This window comes from Haemaphysalis longicornis, unplaced genomic scaffold, assembly GCF_048455015.1.
Source record: "Haemaphysalis longicornis isolate Haplotype H1 unplaced genomic scaffold, Haemaphysalis longicornis Haplotype H1 scaffold_3, whole genome shotgun sequence".
NCBI classification, from domain to species: domain Eukaryota; kingdom Metazoa; phylum Arthropoda; class Arachnida; order Ixodida; family Ixodidae; genus Haemaphysalis; species Haemaphysalis longicornis.
Window position 1 is genome coordinate 73,149,262 of NW_027526335.1, and position 24,898 is coordinate 73,174,159.

At 47.5% G+C, this 24,898-nt stretch overlaps 1 protein-coding gene across 1 annotated transcript in view; it reads left to right on the plus strand.

The window, feature by feature from the left end:
- Nucleotides 1-5,686: 5,686 nt before the first annotated feature.
- LOC144174624 (fatty acyl-CoA reductase 1-like) overlaps nucleotides 5,687-24,898 on the plus strand; it is a 36,822-nt gene continuing 17,610 nt past the window's right edge. The window contains exons 1-4 of the mRNA XM_077703401.1: nucleotides 5,687-5,850; nucleotides 8,619-8,775; nucleotides 14,288-14,404; nucleotides 15,844-16,019. Coding sequence (XP_077559527.1) covers nucleotides 8,638-8,775; nucleotides 14,288-14,404; nucleotides 15,844-16,019 — 431 coding nt within the window. The 5' untranslated portion in view covers nucleotides 5,687-5,850; nucleotides 8,619-8,637. The remainder of the gene's footprint in view (nucleotides 5,851-8,618; nucleotides 8,776-14,287; nucleotides 14,405-15,843; nucleotides 16,020-24,898) is intronic.

Genomic DNA, 24,898 nt, shown 5'->3' on the forward strand with positions numbered 1-24,898 from the left:
AGCTCGCCGGAGCTCCCGCGTCTGTGGGAGAGTTTAGGCGGGGGTAGGCGCGGTGCTTCGGTGCTTCTCCTCTCGACGCTCGCCCCACTCTCCCGTTCGCTCGGTCGCAAGTATATATAAATGGAATGTCTGCCGGCAACGGTACCTCGAGCAAGAAGTGTAATACAATCCAGTTCGATCATTACACCTCTCGCTGGAGGTGACGTCACTGTAGAATGGTTACGCTACAAATCACTGTCTCCTCATTAATTATAAATTCCGCGCACTCTCGCGCAAAAGAAATGCATTCGCATTTCCTCATGATTCCCTTCGGGGAGGTGGGGTGAATTTTTTTCGGTTACCGCTGGTGCAGCTCCACGGCGCTTCGATACTATTCGGAAACAGCTCCCGTGCTCCAATTACCTCTTGCGGCCCCTGCACATTTGCATTTTAGAGTTTTCGCATATCGATACTGTGTTTGCGTTACCGTTTACCGGGTTGGCGATAGTCGACTGCGCATGCGTGATGAGTGACCGTGAACCGTCGCCACCGCGCTTCCTGAGCAGACGAAGTGTACCCGCTCGTCTTGACTACAAAAGCAGTGCGCTCGGCGCTTGATGCTGGGTACAGCCGATAAAAGTAATCTTAGATAATGTTGTTTATTACGTTTTTCTATTTAAGTGATGGTCAGGAGTACGAAAAACAACTACGTTTTTTTGCGGATGGACGAGCAAAATGGCCGCCCCTAATCGAGCTAAGCCTCGCCCGCCTCAAATAGTACAAATAAGTTTCTGAGCTCGCAAAGCGCTTTTACGTCTGCAAAATTGTGCTCGGCAAGGTAGTGTTGGTTATTGAGTAATTATTTCAACAAATTTTACCCATTTGATGCCGAAATATTTAGAGCAGACGTAAATTTTAGTTTACCTTGGTTCCTACTGTACTCAGTAGACGGCGCCACCGACATCACGTTTTCTTTTTTAAAACTATATAGGTGAGGGCTACAGTATTCTCAAAAGAAATAATGCTATTGTCAACGATTCACCCGAAAAGTGAAATAATCAAGCTACTTTAAACAAAAGGAAATAGCTGTGAGCAACAAAATTATGCTGATTTGTTTGGATGCTAATCCATCAGGCGTCGCTGCGTGCACCAAGGCGGCCGGTAAGCCAGAATACGCTGACCGCTAACCTTGTGCTGAAACGTGTCCTACCGTTTTCACCAGTAAACAAAAGCTCTGGCTTCTGGGTGACACGGTAAATGGTAACGCAAATACGGTGACGATATGCTAAAACTGTCGATTATTATAACAGTTAAATATGCTAACTTCGCCAGTTATGCATTTTTGCGGAGGTGCAGAACGTTCCACGGTTGGTGCTTTTTGAGGGTGTTTATTTGGTGTTTCAGTTTTATTGTGGAGGCTTCTTTTTTTTTTTTTTCGTCGTGTGAGAGGGGCATTTAAAATACACATTTTAAAGCGAAAGCTTTAGCGCCCCATTCTACAAAAACCGCCGTTCGTGTTGTGCGGCACAGAAAACAGCCGCCACTGAATACACGATGGGCAACCTCGTCCATCGTGTCATCACGTTCACCGAGTTGTTACATCCATCGCACCATGACATCCTAGAGCAAACAAATCAAAGTAAAAGCCATCACATCTATCGTGTCAGCGCATCCATGCTTCTTTACCACTAATTCCACCGTGTAATTTTTTTGTGCAGTGAGGGCCTGGCTAATCAAACGGAATTACCCTCAAAAAGTTTTTGAACACAGAAACCGTTCCAAACAGTTTTCAAAGTGTGGCGTTGTTTCCATATCCGAACTATTTACTGTTTATTAGTTGTTTGTAAAGGTAGTCAGCAGTTTGAGGACTAGATGTGGCTTTGGGGAGAACGCATCATGAAACATTTTCAACAGATATTGCAACCGGGTCTTTTTTGCTTTCTATGGTTACGACATTGTGTATTTGTAATGGTTTCTTTCACTACACTACGGTAATCATATTTGGGAGAACAAAATACTTACCAATCGACCAGATTTAGGGGAAATCCCCAAGGTGGAGTAAATTTCTGCAAAGGAAAATTTGACATTCACCTGAATGCAGCCGTACGGCTACAAAGGAAAGCTACACAGCTTTCTCAGAAACTTCGCAGCTGAAGAAAAATTCGTCCTGGTCCTTTGTAGCCATACGGCTGCATTCAGGTGGATGTCAAACTTTCCTTTGCAAAATTCTTACTATACACGCTAGGGCAGATTTGTCAGTTTGTGAATTCCTGAATTCGTGTTGAACCCCGCAAAACATGTATCGGCTGGCCAGCTGTTCAAGCGAAATATTCACCTATTCGATACAGAAAACAATAGTACGTTCCGTGACTTTTGTTCATACAAGATGCCCCAGATACTACTATACCTATACTACCGATTCGCCCTGCATCATATATTATTGACGCTTTCTCGACATACTCATCGATCTCTTGTTGCGGTGGTGACTTGATGTGAAAGGACCGTTATCAATGGCTCCAACTCAAACGAAACGTTGGTTTATTTGGCTTCTGTTACTTTTTAGTGTTATGTTATATTTATTTCTGTGCTTAAAAATTTATTTGAGGGCTGCGAGGAATTCCGGCGTCCGATGTTTAACGTTTGCTGTATCTTCTCAGCCTCGCGCTTCAAGCTTTGAAGTGCTTTGCAGCAATATATTGCTATATTAAAATTCCTTATATATATATTTTCGCAAGCACGCTGTCTAAATTGAGCAAAACTGCTAAAAGCGTCCCCCCGTCAAGACGCATTCACATCCGCCGGATTCCAAGCTGACTTAAAGTAGCTGTTGTGAAGCCAAATCTTCACGCGTGGAGTCCAAGGTACAGCCTCCCAAATTTTTAATAATATAGCAGGAGCGACGACCGACCTGCATGTCAGCGCCTTCTCACGGTGTTCACCGGCAAAATAGGCGAGGGTACGCGCACGCGCATGGAACTATCTGTTGTGGGAGCGTTGTCTGCTCCGCTGTTCTTCTCAGGGCAACACACACCCCCCCCCCCCCTTTTTCTTATCTTTCAAGGCTGTTTCGCTGCCGCCAATGGTAGCTAAGCAGCGTGGGGCACAAAGTCATTCAGATCCAGTGGCAGCGGGTGTACCACTCTCAAGGAAACAGCGAAGCATGCGACTCTCGTACAGCAGATGGCCCTATGCGCGTGCGCGTACTCTCGCCTATTTCACTGCTGAACACCGTGATAAGGCGCTGACATGTAGGTCGGTCGTCGCTCCTGCTATATTATTAAAAATTTGGGAGGCTGTACCTATATATATTTAGAAAATGTAACTGGTTTCGTTATTGTTTGTCAAAACTTTCCCCGAGTAACGCGTTGTTCAAGGGTTACATTCAGTAAGCTTAACAAAATTTTTCGACATTTGTTTTGCAATTTATAATGAATAATGACGCTTGGCGTCATTGAAAATATAAATTTTACTTGGGCAGTTTAAGGGAAGCGCCCTTAGAGGAGTAAGTTACGTTAAAGGAAAATATGCACTGACCTTAAATGCAGCCGTACGACTACATAGTCATTTTAGGAAGCCTCAGTTAAAGAAAAAATGAACACTAGGAAGAATGTTTCCTCAGTTGTGTAGTATGGTAAGAAAGGTTTCCTTTGTAGTTGAATGGCTGCATATTAGGTTGATGTCAAACTTTCCTTTGCAGAGTCCAATTTATTTTGTTTGATGCCCTGAAAAACTGCTTGCGTTTTATCTCCGTAATAAACGTTGCAAAAGGTGATTTTCTGCCTTTGAAGTGAATACAAAGCGTGAAATAATTTTGTTTCAATAGTTTCTAACAGAATACAATACATTGCGGGTGTCAATAAGAAAAATGGAATTTACAATTGATCCCGTAAGCATCAATGACTGTAAATAAATAAATAAATAAATAAATAATATAAAAATAAATAATTAAATAATAAATAAATAAATAAATAAATAAATAAATAAATAAATAAATAAAAATACCCAGCCACACATTTCGTAAGAACATTTTTTGCCATAAAATGAACACAGCCACAAGCGTAAATATGTAGTCTTTTAAATTATCCAACGGTATGGGAACAACTTGAAATTGCAAGCGTGCGTAGGCATCGAAGTAAATTACTTCTACTATTCTCATTAGCACTGCAGTCTAATTGTATCGCTGCTTGCAATAGTGTCATACAGGGTGAACAAAGTTAAGTCGACAGGTTTTATTACAATTAGGCGCTTAGATGTGCATGAAGACCACCTCTACAGTGAGGTTATGCGCCCCCCCCGGGGACACATAATGAAGTGGAAACTATTGATGACGGTGGCCTAATTAACAAAAATTAATAATGAACTCTTTTGTGGCGGCAGTAAGCACGCATGTTTGTATCGAAAAGTTGGACGCGATCGTGTTTCTACGCCGTTTCATTTGGAAGAATTCTTCTAGCACATCCGCACTCCGAGATATCGAACTGCGAAGTTCAATTGCCTTCGCATGATTACGCATGCATCGAAGTAAATTACTCCTAATACTCTCATTAGCACTGCAGTCCAATTGTATCGCTGCTTGCAATAGTGTCATACAGGCTGAACAAAGTTAAGTCGACAGGTTTTATTACAATTAGGCGCTTATATGTGCATGAAGACCACCTCTACAGTGAGGTTATGCGCCCCCCCGGGGACACATAATGAAGTGGAAACTATTGATGACGGTGGCCTAATTAACAAAAATTAATAATGAACTCTTTCGTGGCGGCAGTAAGCACGCATGTTTGTATCGAAAAGTTGGACGCGATCGTGTTTCTACGCCGTTTCATTTGGAAGAATTCTTCTAGCGCATCCGCACTCCGATATATCGAACTGCGAAGTTCAATTGCCTTCGCATGATTCCGCATGCAAGACTGTGAGGACTGGCCCAAAGCTCCTCCCTTTTGTTCTGTGTTTTGATAGCGGCTCCGAGTGCTGCATATTGGGATAACGCCATGCAAGACTGAAAGAGTGCCAGTACCACTTTTGCCTATGCCTCCACCCCGTTGTCACACTAAACACTGTACACGGCAGGCGCAGGGTCGCCGGGCAATGCATGAATCAATAAAGCACGACCGTTGTCAGCATCAATTTTTTACAGGAGGTAGACAGTATAAAATAGGTAAAGAAATCCCACCGGAAAGGCCACTGCCGGGGACGCCGTCACGGGCGGTCTTTCCACGCTTTGTTTTTGGGTGCCCATCCGATCTGCAAGTCTCATAAATTCTGTGGGAGGAACAAGATAGCTGGTGAAAAATTGAAAATGGGAAAATGATGAAAACCAAGTGGAATATTCCGTGGCAAAGCATAGTTCTATATCGGCGGGACTTGAAGAGCGATATGTAAATACTTTCTAAACGAATGAAAAACAATCTAAAAACAATCAGATATTATCCATAAACTCCAAATGATGCCAAACATTAATTTTATATTGCAAACAAAATTCCAGAACATTAGGTGATTCGTATAAACAAAGTACGCCTGCAACATAAAAAAAAAACCCTTCAAATCCAGATGGCTGAATTCAATCTGCCCACACTGCTCTGTTTTTATTTCAGTTGGACACATTTTATAACGAACCCATGGATGGTCCTATCCCCGTTTGCCATGAACACCTGTGCCTGGAGGTCATTTATTCCTCACAGGTACGATCTCGCCGCCTAGCGTCAGTCAACTCAGCACGACCGTATACATGACACGTGTCGGCTCTGGGCGTCATGCTATATAGTTCGTGCGTACAATCGTGCATTTCTTGTGCAGTTGCAGCCAGGCCAGTTTCTACAGTCCATTCACGCCGGTTGCGACGTGAATGCGACGGAGTTCCAATCAATAAGTGTGGTGAGTTAACTTTTACCTCTCACTATTTTCCCCCATAGGCGTAAGAAAAAAAAACGTTGCTATCAGAGACAGAAGCAACAGGCCGTCCCCTTCACTCTAATTAGGCCAATATATTTATCGTTTACTCGGGAGGGTGGACGGAATACGCGCCAGATATATGTCCCATAATCGAATACAGAACTGCAATATTACCAGCGAAGATAGTGTAAAACAAATTGCCGGTGCGCCAAAAGTTATACTCTTAGTAATGACAAGATTTATTATTATTGAGACAATGCTAGCGTGCGGTGCAGAACTTTGCCTTGTTTCTGGCAGAAAGTTTGGGAATAAAACAAATCATTTCCCTCGCTACATATGGTGCGCTACTATTCACGGCTAGCCCAAATAAAGGAGGGTGGGGATTGTTACAGTTCGATACTGATCGATATACGAGTGTGTAATAAAAATGACTGCCAATTACGGTGTTTAGCCTTGCTTTGATGAAACGTTGCGCTGATGCGAGTAGCAGGGGAATCTCAACATCGCTTGGGCTGCACAAAGACTACAAATTTGGCGTTGTGTATGAGATTCCGCTGAAGTGCGAGGAGGTTAAGAGTTCTCATTGAACGATTAGTAACGGAAAGTTCCCGGACAATTCTTCTTCAAGTAGGAGCGAAGGCTCTATGAAGTTCAGCTTTTGTTCGTACCGGACAAAAAAACGTTAGACGAACTGCATGGTAGTGTCACATCAAAACGAAAAGTACAGTGCTTTAGCCAGTCAGCTTATGTTTAGCCAGTCAGCTTATGTCAAGGCCAACTTATCGTTCTTCATGGTGTCGACCCCTCATACAAAGTTGAGAACATTGTTTGCACAAACAGTTTTTCATTCCTTCCTCCCGCTGAGCTCTACCGACGAGAACCACCTACCAGAGATATCGCAGCAATTGCCGAATAAAATCTTTTCGCTGATTGTTATTCGCCTTTTCGGGGCTTAGGGATTTTACCTGAATTTTTGTTTTTAAAGCGAAGTTGTAGTGTTCTCACTGATGCGTCCGTAATACAAAAAATCCCTGCAGGAAAGCCAACTTTCTCTGATGAAGATGATTATGAATGCCGTGGGTGAAGTGAAAAAAAAATCGAACCTGGGTCTCTTGCGTTATGAAGCCGGCGTCTATCCCATTGCTCTATTTCGACATTGTCGAAGCGGTTTGGACAACTCAGACGACAACCAAAATATCCGTCACGAGAAAGCTCCGCGCTAAGCCATCGTCGTAGTTAGACGAAGAGGTGCACGAGTTGTGTTGTTTTCCGCCTTTATTAACTGTTTTCCAGCGCATGATTTATATATTTTGTGTGTAGTATTGTGTAGCTTTCTGTAGTCTACTGTCCCCTGCGAATACTTTACGCGTGCTTTTTACAGCACGAATATTGCCACGTTTCCGTTCGGAACAACCGTTAGTGTATTTTCGTGTTGTATTCTGCGTGTCTCTATAGTATACCACCGTATGTATTTTTGTCACTTTTCTTGCAGCTTTGTTACTGGTATTGTTCTTCTTTTTTTCAAAAAGCCACTCGTCTCTGATTCTTATGCGATTTAGGGTACCCATAAATAAAATGAATAACAAGAGATGTTACGAGATTGTAACGATGGTTAGGACTGAGCGATGGTTACATTTTATTTACAAGGCGTACTTTCACCCCAGAGACGATGCGCTACTTGCTATCTCAGCGCTGGATTGTCGCCCTCTTCCTCTTCACCCCTTGCGCGTTTGCCGCTTCTCTTTCCTTCCCTACCAGTTCATTACTGATGCCCCTGACGCCAAAGCGTCATACTGTGGCGGCAAGTTCAAACGGGAATGCGAGGGTTATGTACTAAGACTACGCACGGACGAGAAACATAAAAAGAAGAAAGAGAACGAGCGCCGGTTCACAACTAATTCTGTTAATGAACACAAACGTAAATATATACTAACATTAGGCACGCCACGCATGGTAGGATACACCCCCCCCCCCTCCACTAAAAAAAGGAAGCCACCGCGTTCACATTATGTATGACTGGTACCACGACACCAGTCAATTCGACAATGTAAGCCGGGAGCCGTCGCACCCTTTTTATCTGAAAGGAATTGTTACTAAAACCGATGAGAATAAACTGTTTGGTACGAAAGACAAGTTTGCCGGATGTTCTTCATTCCAACAGATAGCTTTCACTCGCATTTGGGCCAACGTTACAACATCGTTTTGAGGTATTAAAGGTAATTATAACGGAAAGTTTTGGTTTATTTTGTTAATGGTAACTTAATTGCACCTTTACAACTAAAACTTGTAGACTGTTTTTTATATCTTTTACGCAAACTGTCACATAGCCTTCTCGAGATTTAAGTCAACGCATATTCTAATTACAGGCCCTTTGATTGATATCTCCATGCACACCTTCCGTAAGAAAACGACCTGGCGAACTCGTAGAAACTTCACGAAGTCGAGAATGGGACCCACGTCTTGTCCCCTCCGACATAGCCGCAGGTGTAAGGAAGCAGGAATTGTTTACCTAGCATACGTATACGGCCTGTGACTGCCGGAACAATTAAGCGGACCTCTGATGGGCGGCGCAATTAGTAGTAGACCCGACTGCTCCAAATATAAAGTGGGTGTTCGGACAGAAATGTCACCACTACTCTGCTGGCCTCGCACAGTCGCTGCTCTCGGCTTACCGTTCACTGTGCTCGACACATAAGTGAAATTTGCTGCAGCGCCTCTCAGCTGCTGTCACGATACTTTGCGTCTTGCAGTAAACAGACTGAGTCCGCGATGGAGACAATGGGGCACCAGGCGCACCTAGGTCAATCAATGGAAGGGGTTAAACAAGATTCTGCCGGCTCCCAGATCGCGCAGTTCTACCGCGATCAAGTGGTATTCATCACCGGGGGAACCGGGTTCATCGGAAAGGTACGTGGCAGCTCACTCCCATCACAGGCATTCTTTATGGTCATTATTCTCGAGAAATGGACATAATGGCTACAAACTATCGCGATAAAAATTACGGCGTAATTCAGCCATAAAATTCTGTAACATGTGCTTGTTGTTGCATGCCTCATGTGATTTCTTCCCTGATCGTATTCTCACCTCAACGTCTGAACTACAGCCCGCCGTGAAAGTGTTTTGCCGCAGTTACACTGCTTTGGCAACCAACGACACCTATTCAAAAATTGCGCTCGTGGTGTTGTGCAACATATATGCGGTCGGTTGCCCACGGCATTTTTCGCACGGCCCCGTTTGTGTAGAGATTTCGAACCCATCCTCTTCCTTTAAACGATTTAGCCTTTTTGCTGCAGAAACGCTCGCGGATCGGTGGCATTACCAAAACTTCTCCTGTGCATCTCGATGCAAGTCCGGGAAGTGCCCCCAGTTAAGGATGCAACCATCCGTAGAATCGGTCACCGATGTCGATGATCGATGATGCGGTGAAACGATGGCTCGTAGTCCACGGCAAATGGCAGACGGTGAGCTACTCCAAGCAAACGCAAAATGTAAAATATGTAAAATTTATTTACACTACGTATTTACAACTCTCAAGGCTCATGATCCCATACGAGAGTTCGGGCAAGGACCGCGTCGAGCGGGGCTCTCCGCTCTCTCCTCTCTCTGTTTTCATAAGCATCAAACTCCTGGGCTTTACCACCAAAACTCCGCCCACAAAAGGGACGTCAAAGTTTGAGAGTGAGGATGGCTCATTTAGTAATCAAACATAGGCCACTGATTGGCCACCATGACAAACAAAGCTAGGTGGGTACAAAATCGTCACGTGACCCTTCTCTCTCTCTCTCTAATGCAGAAATCCGGAGGTGTTCCGCAAATCACAAATATAACAGAAATAAAACCCACCAACTAAAAGCAGACCTAGCGCCTGCCATCGGCTGTCGAGGGGCTCGTCATAAAGTATTGTCAATACCGTGCACGCCTATGATTGTGCCCCGCGCCGCCAAAATTCCTTTGCATTGTAAACACGTCCAGCGCATAACAATGCCTGGCCGCCTGCCCATTGACGCATCCCAGCCACCGAGTCGCCAGGGCCAGACGTGGAGCGAATGGAACCTCCGCCCAGTATCTTCGAGCTGTGTACCGTGGTAGACAGAACGTCTCGTGCCCTTTTCTTACCTTTGACCCCTTGACTGACTTCCAGCTCTTGTCAGTTCGGGTATTCTCATGGCGGTAATCGCGGTCGTTAAAATGTCCACGGTCCCCCTCCTCCAGTTTTCCAAACGAACTAGGGGAAATCCTCCTTCGAAATCTAACATCACTTTCAACTATTCTTGGGTGACTGGCGCATTTATATAAGTCCTGTCCGTGCCCGCTCGTCGGGTGAACACAATAGCGCATCGAACAAAAAAGAAGCTTCAGCGGTTTCTTCTGACGCCCCTCGCGACCAAGTCAGCTCGGCCGGCGTGAAAGAAACATCCTACAGATAAACAAGCTAACGCCAGCGGACGATATCTAGCTGCCGGGCGATATTAATGAATTAAGTGAGATGCCCGAAATTAACATCCCCTGTGCGCAATTAAAGCCACCTTGTTTTTGAAAATACCGCCACTGTCGTCCACATACCTCCCTATAAAGACAGGCTGCACAAATCTGTATTACCGTAGAATACCTCCTGTAGGAGTTCGTGACAGTTCTTGTTCTGAGAATACGTAGTACGGAGTTATGTTTCTAAGCCTTCAAGAGTTAGAGTCGCTTCGAACAGACGCGTAGCGTGAATGTTTTAATGATCACCCCTTTAGTTACTGCAGTGATGACTACTGAACACAGAGGCATATAAAGGCTGCCGCATCCGCTACGTCTCACGCATGGCGTCGCTGCTATAACTAACGTATCTTATGATCGCTCGCGTCCAGAGGCAGACATTAGAGCGTACCTACCTACACTTACACTACACTTACACATACCTACTTACACTAAAACCGCGTGGTATGTGCATTTGTTCGAATATGATGCCGTGCTTCTAGCCCGGGTGGTTTTATTATCATAAATGTTGATATTTTCTCACATGGCACTATATAAAAGGATCACTGATTGCGAAGACTTGTGTTATCGAAATCTAAAACTGTTCGGGCACATACGCGCCAAATCGCAATGACGACGCCATGACGGGAGTTTAATGACTCCGCAGCAAGACTAGATGCTGCGTTTTGCCTCCCCGTTGCTCTTTATAGTAAAGGGGGAGGGGAGGGGGGCGACCATTTAGTCCGCATTTGTGCACACAGCACACACTTAGCCACAGTTACTCCACCTGAAGACGAATGGTTGCCCCCCAAAACTAACGGCTGCATTTGATCCTAATGTACTCCGCCGTTGCTCCATTTTGCCTAATAGTTTGTCAATCTAGATCTAGTGAGAGTATTTTTAACATACTTATTTTCGACTGACGTCAACCAACGCATGAAATGAAAAAGCAAAGTAATACAGTACAGCTCGCAGTTTGGGTATCACGGCGCAGCTGGCTCTCAGATATGTCGGTGGGAACGCGCAAAACAATGGCCGTCATGACTGTCATGTAGTCTTCGTCGGAACAGGAAAATGGTCAATTCGACAAATGAAAAACCCCCCAGCTGTCCTGGTCGCACTTGTGTACAGTGTTCGTTGTGGGATACGCGATTCAGACGTTTTTTCACTGCTCAGCGAGTTGGGGTAGGAAATTGAGAGAGAGAGAGAGAGAGAGAGAGAGAGAGAGAGAGAGAGAGAGAGAGAGAGAGAGAGAGAGAGAGAGAGAGAGAGAGAGAGAGAGAACATTTATTTCCGAAAATTGATGAGGGTAAAGGAGGGTCCTAAAGAAAACGGGCTTCAGCAAAACTCACCGATAGTTACGCAGGAATCGGAACAGGTCTTCCCCGATCGTCTACCGACATTTGTATGGGAAAAATAACTCGATGTAGTCAGGCGGCACAACCGCCAAACTCTCCCAGTACATCATGCTTCCAAGGACCGCAGGAAAAAAAAAGGAGCTTTGCGAAGGATCCTTCGTATAGAGAAATATACCTCTAAATGTTGTAGATTTCTGTAGCACTAGTGAGAAGGTGATTAAGCTGAATTGGAAATTTGAATAAAGACGGTACATGATAATGCACCATTGCGACACCTAGCTAGGGTGACTGTTGGGGGCGTATACGAGGATGCCAACTCCCGAACGAAAATATTCATGGAGGCATTTAAGGCTGCTTCCGTATGCGGTTGCAAAAGCATTGCAGTTTATTTCAAGCTGAGCGAGCCTCTACGTCGCATGGTGGGTCTATCGTAATTATGTCTTCTATTCTGGTGGCTATGTCCACGTCCGGAGAAGGCTATAGAGGCCTGGGTTGTAACCGTAGCCAAGGTGTAGGTTGGTGGTGGTTCTAGCTGCAACCAGCGCCCGCCTCTTGCTCGCATTGTGCCATTTGGTCCTCCCTTGTGTTTTATTTTCAGATGCCTCAGAAACAGTAACGTAGAGACAGCAAGCATACCCCGAAACGTGCCCGGTAGTGCGATTGTCCGTCCATTACCATCGTCATTACGTTCCTTTGTTACTATGATACAGGGCCTTGACCAATCGCCTTTTTTGACGACACATATACTCCATTAGAACCCATGTGCCTCGCTACTTTTGTAATGATCATGGTCAAATTACTTCTGTAGGCCTGGAGTGGCGAGATTTTGTCTTGATATTATCATCCTTATCCCCCTTCGTCCTTTGCATCGCTTCATGACTGAAAGGTTTGGCCAATCGCCCTGGGTACACTAAATACACGCTCTTAGCTTCAACATACCCTGCTACTTTCGTAATTAGCGTCTTTAGTACTCCTGTAGGCATCCGGTGGTGCGATTGTGTCCTATCATTGCCGTCGTTTTAGTTTTGTGTTTTATTTCCTGTTTCTTCTTTCACTTTTTCGCATAAAGGAGCGTACCATCGAAAAACGGTCGTTTCCTTGTTCCCTTTTCTTGCCTTATTCTTCACTCTTGTAAGCCCTACGTATTCGCTATTAGCGTAAGCGTGTTTCGCTCCGTCTCTGTTTAGAGCGGTCAAATTACTCCTGTAGGCCTCAATGCATGTCTGTAACACAGGTCTATAAGTCAAATGCCGCATAGCATTCACTAGGTCTATCTTTTGTTTCCTGAGGCGAAAACGGGGCGATTGAGTTTATTCTCCCGCGCAATATAGAAAAGAAAAGCGCCGATGGCGCAGGGGATGCGGGTTCCACTCGCGTTCTGTAAGTGCCTGGTTTAAAACCCCATTTACATAAATTTCTTTTTTTAAATTTTATTCTGTTCTCCCTATTGGATTTTTTCGTACCATCTCTTAGTCATGCCGACGCTGGACGCTACATGTTTGCTTTGCTAATACTCTAGTTTAATACTTTAGTATAAATCAGAACTACGCAGTAAGCGACAGTGGTGAAGCAGTTTAACGCAAAAATCGGATAGAAAAAACTGTAAGATGGGTCTGCAATCGAAACTATATACCAATGCTGTAGTGCAATGTAGGAGGCATTGTAAATTTGGTCAATAGTTGTAGCAGATGATAAGCCAAACCTATGAAAGAGACGCCGAACTTGGTTGTAAACAATTGCCTAATTAGCGTTATACCACGTTAATTGCGCAATGCCGAGGAAAGTCTTGGTGTTTTATGCCAATTTACAAAAAAGATGTAAACGAGATTTTTTATTGTCAACTTTAAAATTAAATGTCGAAAGTGCCGCGGCGACTAACAGAAAATGGACTCAGAAAAAATTCTCAGTGTTGAAACTAAAAATCTAATCGAGTTCATTGTAAAGGCCACTCCAGGTATTGCGCAGCATGTGGAAGTGCTATACACTGTCGAGAGTAGGGATGACAAGATGGTGGTGGGGGAAACTAGGCTATACTTCTCGCAAGAAAAAAGTTCAACTCAGCAAAAAAAGGGAATGCAAACTTGCTATAAGTAACTAGCATAAGAAAGGAGTTACGCTTTCCTCGGTCCCTAGGTCCTTTTTTTCCGCGCTGCAAATATTTTCTTGAAATAAAGCGCCGACAAGCACCGAATTTTTCGAAGCTCAGAATCAGCTGTAGCGGCAGGGAGCGTTTGTTGAAGCATCTGAGAAAATGTAGAAACTGATCGATGAACGCAAGGATATAAAAGTGTCAATAACGTATAAGCTCATCGAATGGCTGGAGTGGTCAAAACTGTTAACAGAACTGAGAACGCTGACGTTCAAGCCTACAGAATTTGGAGAGTACACAAAACCTAAATCATAGCGGGAGTTTAAAGGCTACATTGAAGGGGGCCACCACAAAGTTAGAACGTAGGCACTGATTAACGAAAGAGCCAGTAAGTGTGTACCGCCTTGTTTTGAACTGCCGTATCGCACAAGCTTACCTTTGTAAATCGCCTTAATTAAAATACGTCGCGAAGCGACAAGTATAAGGCTCATCGAAAGCGTCCACATTTCAGGTCCTGCTGGAAAAACTGCTGCGATCATGCCCTGGGGTGAAGGAGGTCTACCTACTTGTACGAGGCAAGAAAGGAGAGCAACCAGAGGCTAGGATCGAAGCAATGCTCAAGTCTAAGGTAAACTACGCACAGATTAGGCCAAGCTGTACTGGCACCTGTGTTTTGGACAATAGTTCTAATGGATGATAAGCCAAAGCTATCCAAAGAGACGTTGAACTTGGTTGTAACCCTTTGTCTAATTATCGTATACCACGTTAAATGCGCAATGCCGAGGAGAGGCGTGGGTTTTTCGTGCCAATTCACACGAGTGATTTTAATTCGAAAAGGAGGCTAGAAAAAGAAGTTTTCTTCGGGCACACCTTGTTTCAGTGCTGAGCAACAGGGTAACAGCGAAAGAAACCCCGCCCTGTTCTTTTGGTCAGGTTAGAATACTTGTGTCCCGTAAAGCTTCTTTGGACGTCATTTGCAGTTATCGGATTCATTTAGGGAACCAACGTAACACAACCTTGTTTCTCGTCGTAAACACAAAGCAGTCGGCTTTAAAGGCCATGAAGGAAATTTTCAATTGCACAAGCTCCGATAAGTGCGACAAGGAGCCATGGGTCGAAGGTTCATATCTACAAATGCACTACTTTGCGGAGCTGCCACATCTGAACCTGAAGCGTGGCAATCGGAATTGGAAACTGATTTCGCCAAAGCGTCCCACTCACTCACTCACTCACTCACTCACTCACTCACTCACTCACTCACTCACTCACTCACTCACTCACTCACTCACTCACTCACTCACTCACTCACTCACTCACTCCAGGCCTGTCATTCTGAGCACGTGCTGCTCTACCCTCCGCCGCGTTAAAAATGGCTGGGAAAGAAGGAGAGAAATATACTGTAAATCTTTTAATGCTAATCGCAATAACAAAAAATGTGGGAGAATACCTGAACTGTTCCCTGAACGACCTTATGGGCTCCATAGAGGCACCGCCGGGTTCTTCACAACCCCTTGAATGAAAGCCAGCGTCCAAACACAATTACGAACTGCTTGTTCGTCCCATTACTTGTCACTGTTTGATGTTGCTCGTTCCCACTTAAGACATTGGTAATAACTTACGGATCTCAGTAAAAGTGTTACTCAAATGCTCGTTTTTCTCTTCAGTGAGCAAAGAGGACAACCTAGATCACCACCACTCTCCGGAATTATCTCAACAGCTATTTTATCCCCATTCATACGCGTCTGGAGAAGAGCATGTCTGCAATCGAAACTATATCTATACCCAGTGTTCGACTACAACAAAGCAGGCATCAAGCCATCTCCGGAACTCAATAACTTCCCCTTAACCACTACCTCTAAGCCATCCCCATTCATGCAAGCAGGGTTTGCTGGCACAAAACTTCTTTCTTCACTAATAAGTTCCATTAGTCTACATTACAGGCGAACACCTCTATACATGCCAGAGTCATTTCATGACGCAAAGAAGGCTTCCTTTTTTCTGTTTTTGGGCAAGCATAGCAGACTTATGGCGTCAGAACCATCCTTCACCCGATTTTTTTCTGATCAGGTATTTGAACGCCTCAAGCAGGAGCAACCGACTGCCTTGAAAAAAGTGAAGACGGTGGCAGGGGACCTCACCCAGGAAAACCTAGGATTAACATCGACCGACCAGGACACGTTAGTCGCAAAAGTAACGGTCGTATTCCACTCAGCGGCAGCGATCAATTTCAATGAGCCCCTCAAGTAAGTCTACCGCACCATCTGCCCTTGTTCATTCTAGAGGCTTTTGGGCAGGAAGTTGTATTGTCGCAGACCAAAAGAAAATTTACATACATAAAAATAGTGAATACTACATAGTTACTCATATTAGTAAGATTTCTAGGTTGTTATAACAATTGTTAGTTCCGTATTTCCTTTACGAGCGCAAGAATATGTGGATAAATCTCGTGAACATAAACAGCTGTAAGAGAGAGAGAGAGATTATTTTTTTATTCGTCGAGCAGAGGCTGATGTAGGGGCCGCGCCCCGTGACAGGCAACCATAGTACAGAATTCCTAAGCTTCGGCTGGCAGTCCTTGCTCGGGTCACCAGGTAGAGCGGGGTATCCGGGACTTGGTTGAACAGGGAAGCTCTCCACTGCTCGAAGGTGAGGTTGGGGTGGGGAGGCAGGTCTGCAAAGTGTGTTGGCACGCCCATTGCTCATTGTTCATTGTTCATACTATATCGTATAGGTTGCCGGGCTAGGGGCAGCAAGCAGGTAGGGAAGGTTGTTAGTTGGGAAGATGAGGTGGAGCAGGGTGGGATGTTAGAGTTCGTCTAGAGCCGCCGCCAAGTTGCAGCGTCCCCTCGGAAGAGGCGAACGTGGGGGGCGGGAAGCTGGGGCGAATTTACCTGTAATAAACGAGAATTTCTGTGTAGCCACTTAGTGGGTTGGGTTGATCTTTTAGTCGGGGGGGGGGGGGGAGAAATTGTCCACCGTCGGCAAGGGTTAAGTTTGTGGGCTTCAACATTTCACACACTAGTGATTTCCCACCCAGCAGCCATCCGCACTCAGCAAACATGCCTTGCGAGCGCAGGCTGCGGACGGGTCCGTTGTTTGCGGAGGCAGACAAAGGCAGGCGGCGGCAAGGGCAAAACATCAATGGCAGCATTTATTGCAAAGTGCGAATCAAATACGCTGCATACAGACTGATCGTAGGCCATAACGGTAACACTGTGAGCGAGGCATTAAACAATTCTAGAGATCGAGATGTTTCGACTCACCGATGGCATACCGGAGCAGCGGGGCGCTGCGCGTGCGAGCGCGTGCAGTCTCCCAGCTCGCCCGGACGAGTCCCATTGTGGCGCGTTCCCCAGGTCTGGACTGGCGCGCCGAAACGTCCGCTCGCTACCGCATCCCCAAGACAAGAGAGCGTCCTCTCGTCCTGTGACAACCCACCAGACCTCGCCGAACCGTGGCGCTAGTGCAGACGAAGAACTGGTTCTCGGGTAAGGCAGAGCGGAAAAGGGTCAATGCCTCCACCCGGGCGACAACAAACCCTCCGGTCGCTGGCGCCCTCCCGTATGGCTCTCGTCGCGTAGGCGAGGCGCGTTCTGCAACGCCGCCCGCTATGGGAAGCTAGCCAGAAAGGGGTTCGCGTGAATGTCGCGATCCCCACAACTTCGAGCACCTAACTTAATATTGAAAACCGCTGACAGCTCATGTATCGGCGTTGCTTCTGCTTGCAGCTGCCACATTCCTTTTCTTTCACGCAGCTACATAGACGCGAAGTCGGGGCTGCCACAAGCACGCTTTGTTTACTAACGTTTCGTGGAAATATGGGGGGTGCTTAGCCAGTGTGCCTTTGTTAAGTTGCGGCGCGTTCAGCTGGGCCGGGCGGTCTCGATGAAACGCGACTGTGTGCACAGCAGTGACGACAGTTTCAGCGCGTTGTTTTCTTTCGGACAACTCACACGCGGGTATTATGGCTTCCCGACGCAAGGAGGGGGATTCAGTCGTTCGTCAAGGTGACCGTGGTTAAGAAGCAAAATGATTCCGTCTCTTCGTTTGTCGCAAAATCGGCGTCGTAGCTTTCGAGGATTTTACGAAGCTGGTGTAAATGCTGTTCATTGATTGGGCCACCGAAGTTCAGCGTTGGGAGAAGGGTTACCGGCCTCGGGAAGACCCATCAGAGCTTGGAGGAGTGCATCGCGCATGTCAGGCGGCGGGCAGCGGCGTGTCTTGACCTGGGGCAGGGATTAGCGAGCGGCGCTCTCTTTTTGCCAGCGCACGTGGGGACGAAGGCGAGGCAGGGAAGCGAGGAGGGAGCAAACTGCTAGCCGCGCGAACTCCTGGAGTTCGGCTTCTGCGCTTTGGGCAGGTGCCGGCCGCTGAAGGTAATAGGTTGACCACTCAGCGTAATCAGTTACCTTCGGTGCTGGCTGTTTGTATTAGGATTCTTGGTTCTGATAACATGCGCGTAAAGAACCTACTATGACTTCCATGAGGTAGAGTGTGGGGTCATGTGACCACGTGTGTGGACGTGTTTAGGATTGGTTGTTTCTTCTGGCCAATCAGTGGTCAATGTGAATCAATTTGACAAGGGTTTTCGCTCTTTCTGAAACGCCACTTTGGAGGCGTGGTTTTTGGGGTCAAAACCAGAGTGTTGGGTTTTGTTCGGGATCAGTCGAGAGGGATCTTGTTCAGTACAGATCACGGCCGAACAGGGTGCTGCCGACACAGTGCCAAAGTAACTTCTACTCTGGCCGGATGTAAATATTTGGAGTCATGCAAATAGGGTAAATAAATGCAGTATCCAGCAAGAAAAGGAGCTGTCATCCTCACCCTCTTCGAGCATAGGACGTCAGTCATCGCAGCCAGTCGAGATCGTCCTCTCGGCTCGAGCATACCAAGGAAACTCACTATTTCGTCTTCATCCCTCGTTAAGAAGACAAGCGAAATACAACTGGCGCAGTCGACACGATGACCAGGACCGCGTGCCTAAGTTGGTGGGGAATTTCTGAGAGGCTCCTTCAACGTAAGTTTCGGCTCGTACCAAGGACGAGCCAGAGTTCAAGATGCCACGAGGCTGCACCTCAGCGGGAGGCCTCGTGAGCTTCGGCTCAAAGAGGCAGCAGCCGCGATTCGACGAGGCGACCCCTTAGCGGGAGGCCTCGTGGGCTCTGGCTCAAGGTGGCGAGAGTCGCGATTCGGCTAGGTGAGACCTCAGCGGGAGGCCTCGTGAGCTCCGGCTCCAAGAGGCAGCAGCCGTGATTTGACGAGGCGGTACTTTAGCGGGAGGCCTCACGAGCCCCGGCTCAAGGCGGCGCGTGTCGCTTTTGACGAGGCGACACATAAGCGGGAGGCCTCGTGAGCTCCCGCTCAAGGCGGCGGGAGCCGCTATTCGACGAGCCGGTACTTTAACGAGCGGCCTTGTGAGCCCCGGCTCAAGGCGGCGCGAGCCGCTTTCGACGAGGCGAACCTCAGCGGGAGGACTCGTGAACTCCCATCCAAGGCGGCGGGAGCCGCTATTCGACGAGACGGTACTTTAACGGGAGGCCTCGTGAGCCCCGGCTCAAGGAGGCGTAATCCGCCATTTGACGAGGCGACACCTCAGCGGGAGGCCTCGTGAGCTCCGGATCAAGGCGACGGGAGCCGCGATTCGATTAGGTGAGACCTCAGCGGGCACTCGTGAGCTCCAGCTCAAAGCGGCAGCAGCCGTGATTCGACGAGGCCGTAGTCGACGATGTGACACCTCAGCAGGAGGCGTCATGAGCCCCGGCTCAAGGTGGCGGTAGCCGCAATTCGGCGAGACGACATCCAGGCGAGAGGTCTCGCGAGCTAAGACGTCGGTCATCGCAGCGAGTAGAGATCGTCTTCTCGGCTCGAGCATACCAAAAAAACTCACTATTTCGTCTTCATCAATCACTAAGAGAAGCGACATACAACGGGAAGGGTTTGGTGAATCAAATCGCGAGCCGCGGGGTGAGCTGCATCGTTGCCGGGGGTGAAGCCCTGACGATTCGGATGTCAGGGGTCACTGAGCAGTTCTGAGGATGAGTAGGGCTGATAGAGAAATGCGGCTAATCTGGTAGTTTCGGCAGGCTGTCTGCGAACCGGTGAGACTAGCGACTGGTTCAGGGCTGGAAGTTGCGGACAGGGTAATAGCAATTTCGTCAGCTGCATTGATTGAGGCTGCGGTAGTAGTGGCGGAATTGGTGCATGGGCCAGTATGGATAACTACACAGGCTACGTGGCCGGAACCCACAGTGTTGGAATCAGCATCTGTGTATGGGGCGGTCTGGTCGTTCCTGTATCGCGCAGTCAGGGCTCGAGAATGAGCATCCAGGCGGCAAAGGTGGTAGTTGGCGTGGATATTGCGAGTGCAACCCGAATGCAATCTTGCTGGCTAGAGAGATGGGTTTTGTAGCGAAAGCTAGACTACACTACTTGGGGCGCTCTTCACGGGGTGACCAGTTTTGACATTGACAGCTAGAGGTCAAACCACACCCCCTTCCCGAAGTGCCGGGAACGGAGCAGCGGCCAGATGCGGGGAAGACATGCGGCAGAGGAGAGATAGGCTTATTCATGAATGAAACTAGCGCGAACTTAAACAAAGACAAAGGAAGTGGAACACAAGCACAAGCACAGAAGGGTGATTATAAACCCTTAGCACAAAGCAATAAAAAACACTGCTTATCAGCAAAACAAGTTCACAAACTCCACGGTGATAAGGCAACGAGACAGACACCGGCTACAGTCAGGCCCACCCAGATATGCAATCTCTTTGGGATGAAGACACACGCTTGCTTGGCTGACACAATTATCTCGTCTTTCTGCTACCGTATAAACCGGAATATAGGTCGAGTTTTTTTCCAAAAAAATTCGCACAAAAGTCACCCCTCGTCTTATATAGCGGTCATTGGCAGAATGTAAATCGTTGTCTGGCAACAATGTGCAAGCGTAGTCCGTCGCCAATCGCCATTCGTGTCGGACTGCTCTCTCGCTCTATCAGGCCTTTATTTGATTTCGCTTTTCTCTAGTTTTTAGTCTTTTACTCGTCTATTACGCCTGCGTGCGTACATTTCTGTACGTCTCTGTTCCGAGATGAGTGGCGGCAGTCGACGGTGATTGCGTCACCGAGCAGAATGGGAATATGGCGGCGTAACTTCAGTTAGGCGTTTCAGAGAAAAGTGTGCGGTACTGGCGGAGCCAGACAGCTAAGCTGTGCGCGTGCAACCCCCGAAACCGATCGTTCTGTGGACGTCAAGCGGTGCACCCCGAGTTGGAGAACAAAGTGGCGGACTTCGTCCGGGAACTTCGCTCACGATCGCTCCGGAGGCCATGCGCGGACCGGCTCCGCGAACTGTACAATGAGTGGATAGCCGGCGACAACAAAAAGACCTATACGGGCCGGTTGCGACCGTGTCAAGCTGGGTGTCCTTCTTTGGGCAGTCGCTGCCCGACGACATGGGTACACGAGCGCTCAGGAAGTGCTCCATCAGCAACGCGCCTGATGGCATGGAAGATGACAGCGCGAAGCAGTCATCCTCGGACGACTCTGAGAGCTCGGACGAGTGACTTCGGCAGGCATAGTGAGTGGCAGTGACAGACGGGCGTCGAAAATAAATATAGACATTGTGAGTGCGCTTCTGTGCCAAATTATTTTTTTTGTCAACTTTTCCCACCTCAAGGTAGGGGGTCGACCTATATACCGGGTCGACCTATAATCCGGTTTATACGGTATGTGGAACGCTTCCATAATTTTGCGGGGCGTTGGTTCACTGGGCCTAAGTAAAATGTCAGTGGCAGGAAAATTAGGTCTACATCCGCTGCACATTGCACATTGTGAAGAAAGATGGGGTGATGGGAGGCCCTTTAAAAAGGAGCCATGAAGAGAAAATACAACATCGTTTAATTTGAAAGAACTAGGATTCAGTATCCCACTCAGCTCGATTTCACCCACAAAAGATGCCTTTTTAACGAAAAAAAGCAAGAAGTAATAAGTAGCAAGAAGTAACTTTCAAATTTTGCGCCACAGTGACGTGTTATGAGCAAGAATGACGTCATACGGGTCAACAATAAAACATAATTTTCAGTGCGTGTACTGCACGTTAGCATTCAAGTGATGCGGCCAAATGGAACTAGAGGCCCCATTACAGACGTCCAGTCATGTGTCGTCACGACAGGTCAGTTAGGCGGCCGCCAATCACACAAACACGGTTCCGTGACGTCATAGAAAAGTTGCGGGAAATTTTCTAGGGGGTCGCGACTGCTTCACACGTTTTCTTTCATATCTGCGTTATTTGTTCGAAGATTGCGATGGCATTAGTATCATTAGTATCGGGGCTAAGCAGTCTTTCTAATAAATCCAACTTGTGTTTTGTCTTCATGGCTCGTTTAATGACAATTCTTGCTCTCTCAAACGCACGTTGTTACAACGTGTGCTCTACTTACTTCGCATTTGTTTACGTTCGTGCTGATTTCACCCAAGAATATTTCTTTCCGACTAGCCCAGCTTGCAACCCTTCTGCTGAGAGGTAGGCGAGGAGGGAACGGATCCGTTCGCGGGACCCGTGTCGCCACCTGGCGGAGCGCCCGGCATGGAGCAGCGGCTAGATGGCGGGGAGAGAGAGGCGGCAGCGTAGGGATAGGCGAGGAGGGAACGGAGACGTGCGCGGAACCCGTGTCGCCACCTGGCGGAGGAAGGTGAGAAGGCCGCCGGCGCAGCGATAAGCGTGCGCAACAAAGGAAAGCCACGTGTAGCGAATAGCAGTGCGCGATGGCGGAAGACGGACATCCAGCCGTGGTCCCTAGTACAGCGGCGAGGCTTAAACGACGCCGTGAGGCGAAAAAAGATAATGAATAAGCAGTGTATTCATTGCGAAACCACACCTCCACACTGGACTTAGCCAGGGCAGTGAAGCTTTCGCTATCAAGTAGGGTTAACCAATGCTAAACCATAGCAATTTTTTATCAGTGGAGCTGGTGTACAAGCTGTAAGTTCGCCGCTGCAGGAAAAAATACCAAAAATGCCAAGCGCTGGTCAGCGCCTGCGTCACGGCGACCGCCGAGTCCCAGGCTTGCGCAGTGGCTTCGCAAAAAAATGAAGGAAGCTCACACTAACGCGGAAGACTTGAAGGTAGCGAAGCTGTACGCAACCTTCACGACCATCGCGACGGTTGAAGTTCACAATTGCAGCCGATTTGCAGCTTCTTCGCTGCCGCAACGACCCTTACCCAATTACTTTTGCTATAAGTGTGAGCTTCCTTCATTTTTCGGAGTTATAATCATTCGACATAACCTTGGGGGGGGGGGGGGGTGGCGTACTCTATGATGTGCCTTTTTCGTCCCGAGCAAGTGTTGCCACGATTAAGAGGAACGCTGAAGTATTTCTCGTTCCGCGCAAGTGTGTTATTTTTGCCAAACTTTGCCAATCTCCTTATGGATTGCTTGACAAACGCGCGCCGGAGATGCTGGGAGGTCGCCGCGAGGCACGCGCTCACGTGCGCTAGGCATTTTCTTAGTTTTTTAACACGAAAAATAACGATTTGCTAACAAGCTTGGCTGTTAAAAAAATCCCGGGCCATCTCCACTAACGCGAAACCTGGGGAAGGGCTAAGCATGCACTGTATGAATTTGTTCTTGGCGCCTTGGCGGAGGTGAAACCGTTACGGGTAGAGGTATACAGCTTTGCTGTAAAGGCCTGGTGTCTTTGAAGCAGGAAGCGTTCTAACGCGAAGCGTTGGAAAACGGATGTCCTGGTGTGTTCTTTTAGCACGCGTTAGGTTCTAGCGCGAGGCGTTGAAAACGAGTGTCCCGGTGTTTTAGTACCACGACTACATGAAACGACGATGACGGCAGGAGACGCCGACAGCCCGAGCCATTAAAGGAGCCATGAAGAGAAAACAAAAGTTTGTTTTATTCGAAAGATTAGGTGTTTCATAGTACCCCAAGCGCTTTCCCGGAAGCAAATGATGCTTTATTCACTGAGAAATAAGGCAATTTCAGCCAAAATTTTAAATCTCCCGCTAAAATTGAACATTCCGTGACGTGTACAATGGCGTCATAGCGCCGGTCCATGAAACAGATACTTAGTATGTCGACTCCATATAGCACCCACACGCGGGAGTCGATCGAGACGGCGGCCATTTTAAAAATACTAGTAAAACCTAGTGCACCCGCAGCCCTAGTCATGGAATCGCCTGATCCGGAGAAGAAAACTCTCGCCGAGGAGCTCGGGCTTGCATTTAACAACCTCACACCACTAAAACGCTCAATGCTTCCAAGTGCACGAGCGGCAAGAGTTGTGGGATACGCGGTGGACGGGAAAGCGACCATTCCGCGATAGCCACAACAGACGAACGCCCAGCTGTCGGCACCGCTGCCTCGTCAGCCCCGTCGCGACGGACGAATATAGACTGGTACGTATGTGCCGTATTTTGATTACGGTTAATAATAGTTCAATTTTAGTAGCAGTGTCACTTATGCCAGTTGGCCGGTGTCGTGTATGGAAAGCCGTTCGCGCGAGCTCTCTGCTTCGACCAGAAAGATACGAGCGTCAATGCGCGGTGTTTACGGCAGTTGTTTCCCCAAGGTCAGAGCGATTTGACGAAGTCGGCGACGAGCGCCAGCATGTCCCAGGAGTGAGCTAACGTAAGGGTCCCTGCCGTAATCACTTCCTCGGAAATGAAGCGAGCACACTCGTACTTCCTTTAGCTCTCTTTCTCCTCCGTTTGCAAAGTTCACAAAACGTAGCCACTTGCTTCGCCTAGGTTCGTCGTTGGGCAGCACATGAAAGGAGATCTCCTCACCGGCGGGGATGTCGCACTCCCTTGACGATTTGCCCGTACTACATGGGCATTTCAAAACGCAGCAACAAAATTTCACTGTAAAGTACTCGAACAAACTGAAGTTTTCAGTGGTTGTAAACTGGAAACGAGCTCGTAACGACAGCAGCAAGCCAACACCATTCGAAACTTACGCGACGACTGGCACTATCTCGTCGCTTCTTGCTGTTCCTTACTCCCCTCGTTTCTATTTTTACCTTTGCTGGTTGGCGATATGACGGCCAACCTCCTGTGAAGGGATTACGATACGAAGCAAGGTCGCGGCTGTGCGTGCTGGAACGGTTCGTTGGCCC